General features: G+C 51.1%; 1 protein-coding gene across 2 annotated transcripts in view; it reads left to right on the top strand.

The window, feature by feature from the left end:
* Fcsk (fucose kinase) overlaps positions 1-17,938 on the top strand; it is a 19,321-nt gene extending 1,383 nt beyond the window's left edge. Inside the window, exons 2-24 of one of the 2 annotated variants that reach the window (XM_052166096.1) lie at positions 1,308-1,412; positions 1,751-1,902; positions 2,058-2,108; positions 4,635-4,760; positions 5,170-5,242; positions 5,694-5,791; positions 6,341-6,421; positions 6,911-7,030; positions 7,214-7,385; positions 8,389-8,501; positions 9,897-9,998; positions 10,114-10,284; positions 10,725-10,789; positions 11,174-11,544; positions 12,540-12,750; positions 12,906-13,072; positions 13,154-13,375; positions 13,749-13,892; positions 14,054-14,173; positions 16,198-16,385; positions 16,475-16,574; positions 16,959-17,182; positions 17,329-17,938. In XM_052166096.1, coding sequence (XP_052022056.1) covers positions 1,331-1,412; positions 1,751-1,902; positions 2,058-2,108; positions 4,635-4,760; positions 5,170-5,242; positions 5,694-5,791; positions 6,341-6,421; positions 6,911-7,030; positions 7,214-7,385; positions 8,389-8,501; positions 9,897-9,998; positions 10,114-10,284; positions 10,725-10,789; positions 11,174-11,544; positions 12,540-12,750; positions 12,906-13,072; positions 13,154-13,375; positions 13,749-13,892; positions 14,054-14,173; positions 16,198-16,385; positions 16,475-16,574; positions 16,959-17,182; positions 17,329-17,448 — 3,273 coding nt within the window. In that variant the 5' untranslated portion in view covers positions 1,308-1,330 and the 3' untranslated portion in view covers positions 17,449-17,938. The other variant, XM_052166097.1, reaches the window with a different exon arrangement.
* The last annotated feature ends 91 nt before the right edge of the window (positions 17,939-18,029 follow it).

The raw sequence follows: 18,029 nt of genomic DNA on the forward strand, positions 1-18,029 counted from the left end.
CCCCAACCCCATATTATTCAGAGTTGTCTAAGTTTGCTTTTCTATTACTGTGAAAAAACTACCAAAGGCAACCTGGGGAGGGAAGGGAGGGTGTATGCCTTACTCTTCCATGGCAGGAACTCCAGGCCAGTATTTGGAGTGGGAACCACAGAGGCATGCTGCTTACTGGCTTGGTTTCTTGCTTGTTCAGCCCTTTCTTATATGACCCAGGGACTTTCTTAGATGGCTAGGGGTCGGGCAGCACACAGTGGCATAGGCCCCCCACAGCAGCCATCAATCAAAACACTCTTTCAAACACATGCCCAAGGGAATCTGATTGAAGCAAGTCTTCAACTGAGGATCTTTCCTTACAGGTTATATCAAGTTGGCAATTAAAGCCAGGACTATGGCCTTTGACCCGGAGACTATTTCAGAGCCTTCATTTCCTCCTAAACAGGGCTAGGCTAAAACTGTCTTGCTACCTTGTCACACTGGAAAGATGTGTCATTCACTCAGTCACTGACAGCTGCCACATATTGTTTTGCAGAGGGGGGACATTTCAAGTCATCCCTTTTTTGTTTTGTTTTGTTTTGGTTTTTGGTTTTTTTGAGACAGGGTTTCTCTGTATAGCCCTGGCTGTCCTGGAACTCACTCTGTAGACCAGGCTGGCCTCGAACTCAGAAATCCCACCTGCCTCGGCCTCCCAGAGTGCTGGGATTACAGGCGTGTGCTACCACTGCCCGGCTCAAGTCATGCTTTCTTAAAAAAAAAAAGATTTATCTTTATTTTATGTGTATTGGTGTTTTGACTGTATGTATATCTGTGTGAACGTGTCAAGACCCCCTGAGACTGGAGGAATTACAGACAGTTATGAGCTGCCATGTGTGTGTACTGGGAATTGAACCCAGGTCCTCTGGAAGAACAGCCAGTGCTCTTAACTGCTGAGCCATCTCTCCGGCCCCTAAAGGTGTGCTTTTTATTTTCAAAGTCCAGTGAACAAAGACGGGCTGGAGAGATAGCTCGGTGGTTAAGAACACTTACTGTTCTTGCAGAGGTCTTGAGTTCAATTCCCAGGATATATGTGATGGCTGACAACCATCTAACTCCAGTCTCAGGGGAACTGACAACCACCTCCCACCTCTGAAGGCATTTGGCACTGTACTCATGTGCTATGATACACATCTGCAGGCAGAGCACACACACACTATAATACAATTTAAAAAGAATCTATGCTTATGTTAAAATTCATAAAACCATATACCAGAACGAGTCACACTAAAGTTTGACATTCAGAACCATTCACGTATGTTTATTCATTGCTGTTTCAGGAAGCCCCTCCATTTTGGCCAGAATGGAGCAGACCAGGGGGGTCAATTGGACAGTCATTATCCTGACATGCCAGTACAAGGACAGTGTCCAGGTCTTTCAGAGAGGTAGGTGACACACCCTCCCCCATTTTCTTTATATTAGAACTTTCTCTCCTCTCCCTTACCTGACCTCTGCTGCACCGGGGGCCAGGTAAACCTGGGTTGAAACGCAGACTTTCTTCCTAGTCTTGTAACTTGATGTACACATCACAACATTGGTCTTTAGTTTCCTTATCGGTAAACTGAGGGTAACAGTACTTAATTACCTCAAAGAGATGCTTAACTACCTGCTGTATGAAAAGCTAAGTCAAAGTGATCAATGAGTGTGAACAGGCTCCATCTGCTCCTTCTTGCAGGGCAGGCTGGTGGTGAGTGTGTTGTCCCAACATTTGTTTTTCTCACAGAGCTGGAGGTGAGGCAGAAGCGGGAGCAGATCCCTGCCGGGACGATGCTGCTGGCTGTGGAGGACCCCCAGACTCGAGTAGGCAGCGGGGGAGCCACCCTCAATGCACTGCTGGTGGCCGCGGAACACCTGAGCGCCCGGGCTGGCTTCATGGTGAGTGCTTCTCAGTTCTGCCCCTCTGGACCGTGTTCCTGTTGGAACTCAAATAGTTTCTACGACTTCCAGACCTTTGGGTTTGTTCTGTAAGCGTGACTGGCTTGTTTTTGCCCGGTGTTCCTGCTCTTAGAAGGCTCTCCTGCTCTTCACAGGTGGTCACATCAGATGTCCTGCACTCAGCCTGGATCCTCATCTTGCACATGGTAAGCAGGATTCAGGATGTGGGCTGTGCAGAGGCTCAGAATCTTGGCTCTAGTGACCGGATGGGACTGCAGGGGTGTTCTACCGTGGTGTGTGTGCAAGGTGTTCATTGGGTCAATCCAGAGGGATCCGAATGAAACGAAATGTCTGGAAGTTGGGAGATGGTTAGGTATGTACTTTAGACAAATTAAAAGCTCCATCTGGAGGTGGAGAGAAGGAAGGCTCAGTGGGTAAGAGCATTTACTGTGTAAATATGAAGACCTGGGTTCAAATCCCCAACACCATGTAAAAGCTGATGTTTACATGGCTTTGGGTATCTGTAATCCCAGGAGCAGAGTAGGACATGCACCTGCACAGAAGTGTGCATGCAGTACACGCGCACACACACATAGACACATATATGTGCATGCAACACACATACACGTACACATACATACTGACACACATGTGCATACAGTACACACATGTGCATACAACACACAGATACACATAAATATGCATGTAAGACACACACAAATAATAAAATAAAAGAAAGCGGTCCATTAGGGCTGGCAAGATAGTGCAGTGAGTCAAGGCTTCTAGTGCCAAACCTGACAACCTGAATTCAGTTCTGAGGAATCAATTCTAATTGGAATTTTCATTAAGACATGTAAGAAATAATACAGAGGTTTTTTTTTTGTTGTTGTTGTTGTGAGATGTATTTATATATGTATGTTGTATGTATGTGTGTATGTATGTATATATGTGTGTGTGTGTGTGTATGTATTTTTGCTCAGATACCCCCATGGTAATATATTGTAAATAGCCAGAATATTGCTATTGCTATAGTTGCCTGTCTTACTCGCCAGTGTTAAACCTTCTGAACCTATGTGACGTTCTGCTGTTGTCCCTGCCTTCCTTACTTATGTTTATTTGTGCTTGTATGTGTGCGTTCCTGCTTGTTCACATGCATACCATGTGCATACCCTGCTCGCGGAGGTCAGAACAGGGTACAGAGGGCAGAAGAGGGCATTAGGCTACCGCAGAACCAGAGCTCCAGGAGGTTGAGGGCCACCCAGTGTGGGTGCTCTGAACTGAACCTGGGTCCTTTCTAAGAGCAGCAAGTACTTCTAAGCAACGAGCCATCTCTCCAACCCTGTTCCCACCCCTTCAGCCCAATCTATGGTTTTTTTTGGAGATTATTATCATGTATCTAAAGTTTTTATTATATTTATTTATTATGTATATGTGCATATGTGTGCATGTGTGTGGAGGTCAGAGGGCAAGTTTTGGATTTAGTTCTTTCCTTCTACCATATGAGTTTAAGGACTCTGACTCACCTTTCAGGCTTGGTGCAAGCTCCCTTACCCACTGAACCATCTTACTGGCCCAGACCCTATTATTAAATCATTAAATCAGGACCTCATGGGGGTGGGAGACATGGCTTAGTGGTTAAGAGTGCTTGATGCTCCTGCAGAGGATGTCCACTGAACCTGGGTTCAGTTCCTAACGCCTACACTGGACAGCTCACAACCATTGATAGCTCCGGTTTCAGAGGACTCGACGCCCTCTTTAGCCTCCGCTTGCACCTATATGAACATGATACAGATAAAGTAGGCACTGTGTTTAAAAATTAAAAACACCTTTAAAAAAAAAAAAAGAAAAAAAGGAAGGCCTCATGTAGCCTTGGCTTCTCCTAACTTGCTATGGAGCTGAGAACAGATTTGAACTTCTGTTTCTCCGCCTCCCAGGGGCTGGAATTATAGGCACGTGTCATCACCATGCCTCATGTATTAGATTCCGGGATTTGCCGGGCAGTGGTGGCACACGCCTGTAACCCCAGCACTTGGGAAGCAGAGGCAGGCGGATTTCTGAGTTCGAGGCCTTTTTGTTTGTTTGTACCCTGAAGCACAGGGTATACACCATGTAGCCCTGGCTGGCCTGGAACTCATTATATAGACCAGGCTGGCCTCAGACTCACACAGATCCACCTGCCTCTGCCTCTCAAGCCCTGGGACTGATGGCACATCCCATCATGCCTTATCAGCGTACGTTTGTTAAAGAAAACAAAATTTAGAGAGAAAGTATGAATGAAGGTTGGGTGACATGGCTCAGGGGTGATGGTGCCTTCTGCCAAACCTAAGTTTGACTCTCAAGACCAACATGGTAGAAACAGGGACCCATCTCCTTTTGTTTTTGGACCTCCATTACCAGTCCCAAGGCACATGCATGTCCAAGTCCATACATGCAGACACTTCAAACATTCCAAAAAAAAAAAAAAAGCAATGAAAATCTGATGGCATAGAACTCAAAATGAGGCCAGCACTTAGTGTCCCTGAGGATGTTTTTTTCCTTTTGCATATGTATGTTTTGTAATTTTGCACAGTAATCATGTTAGCTGTAAACATTCAAACAAGAACTATCAACATAACACTTTCCTAAAACTTATCTTAGTGAGTGCCTTTTGCCCTTCTACAATGGAGGTGTGCCCATGTCCGGCTCCCCTGCAGCAAGGACTCCCTCTCACGAGGTTCTGCTTACCCCCCCAGGGCCGAGACTTCCCCTTCGATGACTGTGGCAGGGCCTTCACTTGCCTCCCTGTGGAGAACCCACAGGCCCCTGTGGAGGCCTTGGTCTGCAACCTGGACTGCCTGTTAGATATCATGACCCACCGGGTAAGGCTGGGTGGTCAACCCAGAGCGGGTTCAACTCAGATGAGCCAGTTCGCACATACTGAGCCACCAGTGTGGGCCTGTGTGGCTTGGATGGGGAACCCCAGGAAGAATGGTCCGTAGTGAGCACACTAGAACGTCAAGCAGTTTCTTGTGGGGCCAGGTGTTAGGTGACTAACGCCTTTAATCTAAGCACTCAGGAGCAGGAGTCAGTTGGATCTCTTGGGTTCCAGCCCAGCTCGGTCTATCAGGAACACACGGGGAGGTGTGGGGGGGGGGTGCGAGGGGAAGTGGGAGGGGGAGGGGGTGGGGTGTGGGGGAGGGGGTGGGGCGCGGGGGATGATGAAAGAGTAGAGGAAGGGCTGGGCTTTAAATTCTCCGTCTTTTCTCTCTTTCCGTGGGTCCCTTGCAGCTCGGTCCAGGTTCCCCACCAGGTGTGTGGGTCTGCAGCACCGACATGCTTCTGTCTGTTCCTCCAAACCCTGGTGAGCATGCGCGGCCCGAGACCCCCTTCTTCCCTCGAAAAGTCTGTCTCAGCAAGCCTATTTATAAAGGAAGCCTGGGCCAGACCGTTGGTCTGTTGAGCCTCAGTCTGCACTTCTGCAGACTTGGTAGTGGTCGTGGTGCTTCATGCCTGTAATTCTAGCACTTGGGAGGGCAAGGCAGGAAGATTGCAGCAAGGTCTAGACCAACTTACACCCCCACCCCAGGGGGGGCGGGGTTAAATAGGAATGACCAGAACTGCCCCGCCCCTTCGGCCCCCAGTGCTTTGTAGGAGAACTTTAAGGGAGAAGGGGTTGCCATTTTCCCAGAGGAATGTCCGCTTGGCCTTGGGAACTATATTTCCCTTTCAGAGCTCCCAGACGCTGCAGCTCTGGGCTCATTTCCTCATGTCTGGGGCTCCCTCCTTGTCACCCTGATTGTGCCATCCCATAGGAATCAGTTGGGATGGCTTCCGGGGAACCAGAGTGATTGCCTTTCCTGGGAGCCTGGCCTATGCTCTGAACCACGGCGTCTACCTCACTGACTCACAGGTAATACTCCTGGGAGGGTTAAGCCACCCTGGGATCGGGATGCATTTCCGGTCCTGGTCTCTGAGCCCTGCCACCCTGGATATCTGTCGTCCTTGATATTCCATGGTCTTGGGCCTGAATTCATTCATGGCACAGCTCTAATGCTACTCACGCCCCCAGATGTCAGGCTGTGTACTCTTGATGTGACCAAAGCCTGCCTTCCCCTCCGCCTTGTACAGATAGAAGTCTGCTGCTGCCGGGTGGTGGTGGCGCACGCCTGTTATCCCAGCACTCTGGGAGGCTGAGGCAGGCGGATTTCTGAGTTCGAGGCCAGCCTGGTCTACAGAGTGAGTTCCAGGACAGCCAGGGCTACACAGAGAAACCCTGTCTCGAAAAATACCAAAAAAAAAAAAAAAAAAAAAAAAAGTCTGCTGCTTTGTCCCCACAAAGGCACTGGTACTTGCCAGACTTGGACGGTCTGACTTGGAGACCATTTGCTGACTCACAGCTGTGCCCACTTCCTGGTCCTCTCTTGTTCCTGGCGCTAATTCTGTAACTCCCTCCCCACAGGGCTTGGTTTTGGACATTTACTACCAGGGCACGAAGGCGGAGATACAACGGTGTGTCGGGCCTGATGGGCTGGTACCACTGGTACGGTTCGGGACGAGCGGTCCTGGGGACTTTGGGGAATAGGGGAAGCACAGTTTCCCTTTCTTTCTGGGAAGAACTCCACTCTTTAGACAATTCTAGGCCAAGCTAGAACCAGAACCCAAAGAGACATTCAAAGAGCAGATGAGGCCAGAGTCTATGGAGCAGATAGTTGTGGAAACTCGAGGGCTTGCCTCCTGCCAGAAAGCTACCAGATGTGAGCAAGGTAGGGAATGTGGTAGGAGATTAGAGGCAGCCGGTGGGTGTGGGTAGGACTGTTGGAAAAGGGTGCAGAGCTGGGTTTGGCGGGAGACCTGGAAGTTGAGGGGGTTCTAGAAGGTGCTTCGGTAGAAGCTGACCAGCCCTGGGATCTGAGGGCTGGGGTGGTCCTTTTATGGTACGACCCCTCATTTGGCTATCAGCTTGTCCCCTCAATTCATGCCTGAGCTTGGTGCCAGGATTCCCCCACGTGAGACTAGTGGGTCCCTCCAGGTCTCCGGGGTCGTCTTCTTCTCCGTGGAGACTGCTGAGCGCCTCCTAGCCACCCACGTGAGCCCTCCGCTGGACGCCTGCACCTATATGGGCTTGGACTCCGGAGCCCAGCCCGTGCAGGTGACTAAAGGAAACCACTGGGGTCCCCTGGCTGGGGGTGAGAGGCTGAGTGACCCAGGGGCCCAGTCTTTCACCCTCTCTGGGTTAGCCTCACCGCAGATGGGACTAGCCCAGCCCAGCTGTGGGATTGTGGGGCCAGGCTGCTGCCCCGCCCATAGCCACGCTTCTCCCCTCCCCCCCCAGCTGTCTCTGTTTTTCGACATCCTGCTCTGCATGGCTCGGAACATAAGCCGGGAGAACTTCCTGGCTGGGCGGCCCCCGGAGACGGGGCAAGGCGACACGAACGCAGCAGGCTACTTGAAGGGAGCCCGGGCCCAGCTGTGGAGGGAGCTTCGAGATCAGCCCCTCACAATGGGTATCTCTTATTGGCCCTTGGGTAGAGAGAGAGCTGTTTCCTGCACTGTGGACTAGGCAAGCTAGCGCACGAACTGGACAGTTACGCTCTCCTCATCTAGAGCTTTCCTGCCAAGACACTTCCCTTTCCTGTCTTCCCGTTGTCTCTGTTTTGGCTCCTTCCCGGTGTGTCCAGTCCACCTGGTAGGTAGGAGCCTGAGGCGGGTTGCATACATTCTTTTTTTTTTAAGAAAAAATCATTTATTATATGTAAGTACACTGTAGCTGTCTTCACACACTCCGGAAGAGGGATTCAGATCTCGTTATGGATGGTTGTGAGCCACCACGTGGTTGCTGGGATTTGATCAGGACCTCTGGAAGAGCAGTCGGTGGTGTTCTTAACCACTGAGCCACCTCTCCAGCCTGGTTGCATACATTCTGAACCTCAGCTTTATAACTGGCCCTAGTGGCTCTCCCCTATGCCTGCTTTTCTAGTGTCTGGCGGGGATGCTTGTTGGCAGCCACCGGACCTTGTGCCAGAGCTGCAGCAGGCACAAGGTTGGAGTCAGTGCTTTTAGGAAAGATTGATTTTTTCTTTTAATTTAATAAAACTATATGTGGGTGTTGGAGAGATAGGCTCAGTGATTAAGAGCACCCACTGCTCTTCCAGAGGTCTCAGGTTCCATTCCCAGCACCCACATAGTGGCTCACACCCATCTGTAATGGGATCTGATGCCCTCTTCTGGTGTGTCTGAAGACACAGTGTAACTCACACACATAAAATAGGTAAATCTTTTTAAAAATCCCCCCAAACAACTATATGTATATTTGTGTGTCTGCCTTTTGGTATGCACATGTGGGTGCAGGTCCCAGAAGAGGCCAGAAGAGGGCGTTGGATCCCTTGGAGCTGGAGACACGGTTGTGAGCCGCTTCATGTGGGTGCTGGGAGTAGAACTTGTGTCTTCTGCAAGAGCAACAGGGAGCCATCTCTCAAGCTCCTGGGGTCCATTCTCCTGTCTTTACAGTGTACATCCCTGACGGCGGCTATAGCTACATGACGGCTGATGCCACCGAGTTCCTGCACAGACTCACAATGCCTGGAGTAGCTGTGGCCCAGATTGTTCACTCCCAGGTGGAGGTGAGACCCTGCCTGCCCCTCAGTATGCGCCTGCTGAGTACTTGAGGTCAGGTGAGATGTGGGCTCCAGAGATAGAAGTACTCTGTGCTTGAAATAGTTTACCTGTCTGTTAAGGTATCATTAGCTATCTTTTTTCTTTTTTCTTTTCTTTTTTTTTTTTTTGAGACAGGGTCTCATGTAGCCTCAGGCTGCATGTAGCTTGAGGCTGACCTCAAACTCAAACTTGATATATCTCCAAGGATGACCTGGAATTTTCTCCCCACTTCCACCCACTGACCCCCGACCAACCAGACTGGGTTTGTATAGCCCTGGCTGTCTTGTTACTCACTCACTCTGTAGACCAGGCTGGTCCTGAACTCAGAGATCTGCCTGCTCTGCCCACTGCTTGGCCGACCTTGAAATTTTTATTTAAGACTTACTTTTTTATCTCTCTAAATTCTTTCAATCTTTCTTTTTTTTTTGATTTATTTATTTATTTTATGTATGTGAGTACACTACAGCTGTCTTCAGACACACACCAGAAGGAGACATTGGATCCCATTATATGTGGTTGTGAGCCACCATGTGGTTGCTGGGATTTGAACCTAGGACCTCTGGAAGAGCAGTCCAGAGGTCTTAACCTCTGAGCCATCTCTCCAGCCCCTGCCTTACTTATCTTTTCCATTTTATTTATTGGTGTATGTGCACGCGTGCATGTATGTACTTGTATATGCCTTCACGTGTGTGCATGTGCTCATGCCAGAGCACACATACAGAAGTCAGAGATAACATACAGAGTAAGTTGTTAAAAGAGTCATTTTTCCCCATTATTTGAGTTTCAGGGATCGAACTCACATCTTTATGCTTGGTGACCCATGCCTTTATCTCCTGGGCATTCAAGTGGTCAGACTTGGAACTTTTTTTGGTTTTTGTTTTCCTTTCTTGAGACAAGTGTTTCTTCATGTAGCCCTGGCTGGACTTGAGGTCACAGAGATCCTCCTGCCTCTGCCTCCCAAATTCTGGGATTAAAGAATACAGCACCACACTCTGATATTCCAGAAACACAGGAGGCTCAGAGAAGCCAAGCTACTTACACAAGGCTACCGAGTGGCCAGTTAACGGCTAAGTTAGAGGCCAGGAAGGACCTTTCTGCAGGTTCTTTGGGGAGCCGCGATGCTGGGGGACTGGACAGATGGCGTTCAGAGATGGCTCTTAGGGTAGGAGGGTAGACCAGATGGGACGGAGAAAATTCTTGGGCTTGGGCCAGGACAGGTCTAGAGTGGGATCTGGCTAGCTGACATTCCTGGAGTGTAGTGGGTCTTTATACTTTCCACCTAGATATTTGTTTCCAAATAAGAATTGAGGTGCCCGGCCCCTGGCCTTCAACTTTACTGGTTTTCTTCCCTGGTTTCACAGGAGCCACAGCTGCTAGAGGCCACGTGCTCCGTGGTCAGCTGCCTGCTGGACGGTCCTGTGCACCTGGGACCTCGCAGTGTCCTGCAGCACTGCCACCTGAGGGTGAGCCCCGACGGCATGGGGAGGGGGGAGCAGACAGGGTGCCTTTTCTCAGCACTTGTTGGGATGCCCCGTGTACTTGCTCCTCACCTCAGGATACCTGCCCCCTTCCTTTCAGGGCCCCATTCGTATTGGCGCTGGCTGCTTTGTGAGCGGCCTGGATACCGCCCACTCTGAGGCCCTGCATGGCCTGGAGCTTCATGACGTCATTCTTCAGGGACACCATGTTCGACTGCATGGCTCCCTGAGTCGAGTATTCACTCTGGCTGGCCGTCTGGACAGCTGGGAAGTAGGCACCTTCTTCACGTTCCTTTGTCTCCATCTTTAGACATTGGGGAGCCCTTAGGGGTCTGGCTCTATTTTATTAGAGGGGTTTCTGAGCACCAGCCTGAGGGATAGACTGGGGGTGGGGGTGTCCTGACGTTTCAATAGACCTTCGAGAACTTTAATCCCCATGTTAGAGGCTGGTGGTTGAGGCTTAGAGGGGGTAGCTTGTTTTGGGTCTCTTGGCTAGTAATGGTCCCCGTCAGGAGTAGAACTCAGGATTCTGCTCTAAATCCTGGGCACTTGGGTGGAAGTGTTAAAGTGGTTTAAAGGAACCTGTTCCTGTATGTGTGTCTCTCTCTTCCAGTCCCCTTTGGAGCATCTGTTCCCCAGTCTCTGGCCTGGTGTCCCCTAGTCCCTTTCAAAGGCCCCTGCATTCCTGACTGCTTCTTCCTCTTCCCCCAGAGACAGGGGGCGGGCATGTATCTCAACATGTCCTGGAATGAGTTCTTCAAGAAGACAGGCATTCGGTAAGTAAGCTGGTTGCTCCAGCAGGCCTCTGTGGGTGTAGGCAGCCCCATGGCTGCTGCTTTGTAGCTTTCCCCTGAGCAGCCCTGTCCAGTCCTCATACTGCCCTGCCAGGCCCACCCACTACAGTTTGGAACAGCTGGATTGTCCCCAGTACTTTTTCCTGAGCAGCTTTAAAGTCCTGGCTGTGCTTTGTCTATACTTCGGGACTTTTATTCAATATCTTAGGCATGTTGGCAGGCAGCACAGCCTCCCCCACCTAGTAACACACTAGTGTCACCCATGGGGGGGGGAGTATGTTTTGTCCCCATGCATTGACAGACAGGCTTGGAAAGAAGGCAGGAACCTTAGCTTTCTTCCTACTAATAAACCTTTCTGCACCCCAGAGACTGGGACCTGTGGGACCCAGATACACCCCCCTCAGATCGATGCCTTCTCAGTGCCCGCCTTTTCCCTGTGCTCCACCCCACGAGGCCCCTGGGGCCCCAGGATGTGCTGTGGATGCTGCACCCCTGTAAACACAGAGGTGAGGCCCTGCGGGCCTGGCGAGCCTCCTGGCGTCTGTCCTGGGAGCAGCTGCAACCTTGCCTGGACCGGGCTGCCACACTGGACTTCCGCCGGGATCTGTTCTTCTGCCAGGCCTTGCAGAAGGCAAGGCATGTGTTGGAGGCCCGGCAGGACCTCTGCCTACGTCCACTGATCCGGGCTGCTGTTGGTGAAGGTTGCTCAGGGCCCCTGCTGGCCACACTTGACAAGGGTGAGTGTGCTGGGTGTTAACAGTGAGGAGCCCTGCCCTGCCTGCCCTCTGGGTCATCAATTGAAAGGACTAGGAAGCCATGCAATTCTCAAATAGAAGAAACACTGGAGTTTTGTTTTCTAGCAAGCTTCATCCTTGTTAGCAAGGCTTTTAGTGGGAGGTTGGCGTTCAGTTGCTAAGACTCTGGGTCCTCACAGCATCTACCGGCCTGTGTGTTCTGTACTGAGTGCCAGGATGGGGGCGAAGCTCCAGCAGGGATGGACTGTATGGCCTGGCGGTTAAGAGTCTTAGCCTCACAGAAAGTGACTCATTAGCCGCCCTGAGAAGAGTGGACTTTCATTCCAGTTAAAATCACTCACCCACAGCTAGCTGAGATGAAGACTTCAACCCAGGTGGTTTGACCCCTGAAGTCTTTTTTAAAATTATTTATTTAAGACAGGCAGTGGTGGTACATGCCTTTCATTCCAGAACTCTGGAGGCAGAGGCAGGAGGATCTCTCTGAGTTTGAGGCCAGCCTGGTTTACAGAGCAAGTTCTAGGACAGACAGGGCTACACAGAAAAACCTTATCTTAAAAAACCAAACCAAACTCACTGTGTGTGTGTGTGTGTATACGCGCGTGTGCACGCGTGTACATGTATGTGTGTGTAGGATTAGAGGACAACTTATTCTCTCCTTTTCCCATATGAGTGCCAGAGATTGAATCCAGGTTGTCAGGTTTGGCAGCAAGTGAGTTTACCATGAGCCTTCTCACTGTCTCAAGCCTGAACTCTTAGCCACTCTAATGACTCTGGCAGCAGTGGGGGATACATTTGGGTTGGAGCTAGCAAAATAAAACCTTTGCTAGGCAGAGTAGGGCGCATTCGCAGGCAGGGCCACACCTTGACAAAAGCCTGTAGGAATTAGGAGCCTGGAGTATTGAGGACTGTTGAGCCTGGGGCACAGTATTAGAGGCCAGAGCCTTCTCTTCTGAAACCCCTAACTCCTGGTCCCTCAGTTGCAGCCGGGGCAGAAGATCCTGGTGTGGCAGCCCGGGCTCTGGCTTGTGTGGCAGATGTGCTGGGCTGCATGGCAGACGGCCGAGGGGGTTTGCGCAGTGGGCCAGCCGCCAACCCCGAGTGGCTTCAGCATTTCTCATACTTGGAGTGTGGAGACCTGATGAGGGGTGTGGAGGCACTTGCCCAGGAAAGGGAGAAGTGGCTGACCAGGTGGGTGTTAATCAAATTAGAACCTGCCAAGAAGCCATCTGTGGAAAGAGGGAGAGAAAGGCAGGGAGGGAGGGGATGTTCAGATTGACCGTGACAGGCAACAAGCAGTCTACTCCCAGCTTGGGGCTCCATGAGAATGTCTTCCCTCCTGTCAGGCCTGCCTTGCTGGTTCGGGCTGCCCGCCATTATGAGGGGGCTGAGCAGATCCTGATCCGCCAGGCTGTGATGACAGCCCGACACTTCGTCTCCACCCAGCCGGTGGAGCTGCTAGCACCTGGGCAGTGGGTGGTGACTGAGTGCCCAGCCCGTGTGGATTTCTCTGGTAAGTTCCTTGGGTTAGGTATGGGTAACCTCCTCAGAGGCAGGGTGGCAGGCCCTGTGATCACTTGTTGAACTGCTTTAGGGGGCTGGAGTGACACACCACCAATTGCCTATGAGCTTGGTGGAGCGGTGTTGGGCCTGGCTGTGCGGGTGGATGGCCGCCGGCCCATCGGGGCCAAGGCACGCCGCATCCTGGAGCCTGAGCTCCGGCTGGCAGTGGGACCTCGGCAGGAGGAGATGACCATGAAGATAGTGTGCCGGAGCCTGGACGACCTGCAGGATTACTGCCAGCCTCATGCCCCAGGTCAGGACATTTAGAACGCCGTCAAGAAGGGATGGCAGCCAGAGCCAGCTGAGATGGGGACACACCTTGGCTATCCATCCACAGAGGACTGCAGACTGTTGGGGAGCTGACCTTAGGCCTAGCCAGTATGTCTGAGGAGCTCTGAAAGACTAGAAAGGGCTGACAGTTAGTTACCCTTCTTAGGTAGCAACTGTCGCAGAACACATTTGCCTGTGGTAAAGAGCCTAGATGCCCTTTTACGGTTTGAGGGTGTGGCCTGCACTGTCCTACCAGAGGAACTCCATCTTGGCTTAGGAGATTGTTGGGGGTGGTGTGTTAAGTGAGGCTGAGATGGCCCAGGAGTATAACTCCTCCCTTTGTGCTCGTCCCTCAGGGGCCTTGCTGAAGGCAGCCTTTATCTGTGCGGGAATCGTGCATCTCCACTCAGAGCTCCCTCTGCGCGAACAGTTGTTACACTCCTTTAATGGTGGCTTTGAGCTGCACACATGGTCAGAGCTGCCGCATGGCTCTGGTCTTGGTAAGCCCCGGTTCCCCTCTTGTTACTCCCCACCCCCCCACACACACTCATTCTTGCTTGTGGTCCTGGTCCCTGGCCTCCGTGCAGCACAACGAGTGGGTGGGACTGGTGGGATTGGACAGAAGTGTCTCGTGACTGGTGCCTTCCTCTGTGTTCCGCAGGCACCAGCAGCATCCTGGCGGGGGCTGCCCTGGCTGCCTTGCAGCGGGCTGCAGGCCGGGCAGTGGGCACGGAGGCTCTCATCCATGCAGTGCTGCACCTGGAGCAGGTGCTCACCACAGGTACACAGTGGTGCAGGGTAGTAGTGAACTCTTGACATTTTTCATAGACCCTGTAGGCTGGGCTCCCCTAGATTGGCCAGTGGCCACATAACTGTAAAATGCTTGTAGTTTCCTTACCACTTTGATTTCTGATGCTTTTCAACTTGAAATATCTTCCCTCAAGGGAGTGAAGGTCCTACTTGAGGAATGGAAGCCATTACTCCTTTTGATTTGTGTGTATGAGTGTTTGCCTCCCGTGGAGGGCAGAAGAGGGTGCTGGGTTCTCTGGAGCTGGTGTTAACAGGTGGAAATGAGCCACTCTACGGGGGTGATAGGAACTAAACCGGGTACTCTGGAAGTAAATGCTCTTAACTGCTGAGCCATCCCTCCAGCCCCAGGGGCACCTTTAGTTATTGGGTACCTGTGGCTCAGATGGGAGTCTCCATGACTCCCACTCCAGGCTGTCCTTCAGACACTGGGCTCAGATCTGGGTTTGGAGTGGAGGATGGACCGGTCTCTTTCTGGGATATAAAGATTTTGCCCCTCTGCTGTTTGTGTGGCGGAACAGTGAGGGCCCAGCTAAAACTGTACTCTGAGGTGGTCTGGGCACCAGAACTCCTGGCCATTATGGCAATTGGAAGCTGAGCATGTGAAGCAGCCACACATTTGTCTGGTTCTAGATCTTAGACTGTCCTGTTCACCCAGGGGCCTCATTTCTGGTATAACTGGAAGGAAACTGCCTCAAAAATGTATGAATCATGGGGTCTCCTCCAGTCCTCCTGATGTACGGGTGTCTGACCACAGGGTCTCCTCCAGTTCCTCTGAAGCTCTTTGTACTGACCCAAATCCCACAATAGGCAGTACACGAGCAAAAGTTAGATCTTGAGCTTTCAGTGTCCTTCGGAGGCACGCCATTTGGGTTCTTTCGGTCAGCTGACATTTACTGGTAAGTCACTCTATTAGGGCCTAGGGATGAAATGAGCAAAAACATGTCTTTGGTCTAAAGTCATGGGATATAAGGGGCATGGGCACTCATCAGTAGCCACTGGAGTGCTCTGAAGAAGGGTATAGTCAAGTTCTTGGTGTTTTCTGTTCTCTCTCCATCCTCATTCTGTACTTTAGATTCTTAAATACTGAGGGATTGAGGGTTAGAGATAGCTTGGTAAAGGTGGGTAAAGTGCTTGTGTGCAAACATGAGAACCTGACCTTAGATCCCCAGCACCAGTATAAAAGTCTAGGTGTGAAATCATGTGCTTATAAACCCTGTACTAGGTGGGCCAGCCAGTGTAGCTAGTTGGTGCGCTCCGGGTGGAGAAGGGGCTATAGATTCCTTCCCCAGTGCTAGGATTAAAGGTGTATGCCACCACCACCTAGCTTTTTATTTTTAGGTTTCTTATTTTATATATACAGGTGTTTTGTGTACTACATGCAGAGAACAAAGAGGGTACTGGATTCCCCCCCCCCTCCCCAGGACTTGAGTTATTAACACCATATAGACACTGGGAATTGAACCTGGGCCCTCTGGAAAAGCAGCCAGTGCTCTCTTCAGCCCTTTCTTAAAAAGACATCTTATCTTTATGTGTATCTCTGTATGGGCACGTGGACATGTGAGTGCCTGTGGAGGCCAGAAGATATTTAATCCCCTTATGCCGGAGTTACAGGTGGTTGTGAGCTGCCAAATGTAGGTGCTGGAAACCAAATGCTGGTCTTCTCCAAGAGCGGTTAGCACTTTTCATTGCTGAGCCATCTTTTTGCTTCTATGAACTTATTTTTCAAGGACTCTTAGAAGACAGATTGTCAGGGTACTGGCAGATTACGTGGAAAGCGATCTTCTGATGTGTCTTGTTCTAGTTCTAATGACATGTTAGATCTGCAACAAAACCTTCCCTTTCTGGGACTGGCCTGCTGGCCTTACTAGTCTCAGCTAGAGCTGGAACAAGCTGTATTCCCATTCTGGTTCCAGTTAGAGATTCAGGGCCATGAAACAAGGCTGGGCGAGGTTGGGCCACTTAGGCTCCAATAGTGACAAGACTTTGGGTTCATAGGAGGTGGCTGGCAGGACCAAGTGAGTGGCCTAATGCCTGGCATCAAGGTGGGGCGCTCCCGGGCCCAGCTGCCCCTAAAGGTGGAGGTGGAGGAGATCACTGTGCCTGAGGGCTTTGTCCAGAAGATCAATGACCATCTGCTCCTAGTTTATACTGGCAAGACCCGACTGGCACGGAATCTGCTGCAGGTGAGCTCAGCCCCTAAATAAGGCAGGCAGTTTCCTGCTGGGCTTGGCTGGAGCCATTCCTCATTGCACCGCCCATGTCCCGCCTGCAGGATGTGCTGAGGAACTGGTATGCTCGGTTGCCTGTTGTGGTACAGAATGCCCGCAGACTCGTGCGCCAGACTGAGAAGTGTGCCGAAGCCTTCCGCCAAGGTGAGCTTGTTTACCCATTCAGAGGTAACTCTTGCCTCAGGCCGACACAACTCCACACACTAGCCCCTCGGGGATCTTGTTTTCTCCTTGTGGGAGCACTATCTCAGTTTAGAACTTGTCTCATGGGAATGACCCTCTGATCCTATTTACCAGGAAGCAGGAAGAAGAGGCTCTGCCCTGACGGAGTTGCAGGAAGTAGGGGCTGCCTAAGTCCAAGGATGAGGCTATAGAATACTGACTGGGCACCATGCTAGCTGCTTTGTGCTTATTAGTCCTCAACCTTGTGCAATTGGTGAAGACATGCCTTTTGACACTCCTTTCCCTCTGCTAAAGTAATCACCTGAGTATCTTGGCCCAGGCAAACCATCCCTCTCCCAAACCCAGGAAACTTGCCTCTTCTGGGACAGTACCTGACCTCATACTGGGAGCAGAAGAAGCTTATGGCCCCAGGCTGTGAGCCTCTGGCTGTGCAGCGGATGATGGATGTCCTGGCCCCTTATGCATATGGCCAAAGCCTGGCAGGGGCAGGCGGTGGGGGCTTTCTCTATCTATTGACCAAGGAACCCCGACAGAAAGAGGCTCTGGAAGCTGTCCTGGCCAAGGCTGAGGTATGTGCTGCTCCAGGGGTTGAAGTTGGTTGGAATGAAATACCCAACCAACTGTGGCCTTCCAACTTCTGGCCCCTTATCAATTCAGTCTCCAAAAGGCCTGGAGTTGTCTAAAGCTCCCAACACCTTCTGTCCTTCCTATCTAGGGTCTCGGCAACTACAGTGTCCACCTGGTGGAAGTGGACACTCAGGGCCTGAGCCTGCAGCTGCTGGGACACGACACCTATCTTTGTGGGGCTGGGCCCTCTGAAGCGGGCGACACCTAGAGCCACAGCTGCACTTCCCTTCAGCGGAGCTCACTTTGCTATCCCTCACCTACCTCTTCAAGTCTGCTGATAAGAAAGGAAGCAAGACCCGGACAGAAGAGGCAGTGTTTGCAAACAGTACTGTGCTTCATGGTGGGCGGTGGCTAAGACTTGGCCTCTATTTCTTAGTCACAATGTCTTATGTGAACTCTACAAATTCCATGGCCCAATATAATAGGCCTCCTAGGGCCCTGGACAGGATGACAATCAGACCAACTCTGAAGATATACTTTCAGGCATTCCAATGTCAACTTTGATCCTCAGCCTTCTACAGTAGGGGCAGGGAGGAGTGGAGGTGTGTTCTCAGGTCTGTGGCAGTGAAGCACTTCCTGCCATAGTCTACAGCAAGTTTTTGATAATCTAAGCCTTTCCAACAACACTACAGTGCCAAAGGAACCTAGTGGCAGTGGGTTCTCAACACTGGCATCCTTGGAATAAATTCTAATTTTCAGGTTTGTCTTCAGAAAACTGTTTTTGCTGGGAGAAATTCCTACTTCTGGCATTGTGGGATGCTGCTGCACCTGGATCGGTCTGGCTCCTGG

The sequence above is a fragment of the Apodemus sylvaticus genome, chromosome 21 (genome assembly GCF_947179515.1).
Source record: "Apodemus sylvaticus chromosome 21, mApoSyl1.1, whole genome shotgun sequence".
NCBI classification, from domain to species: domain Eukaryota; kingdom Metazoa; phylum Chordata; class Mammalia; order Rodentia; family Muridae; genus Apodemus; species Apodemus sylvaticus.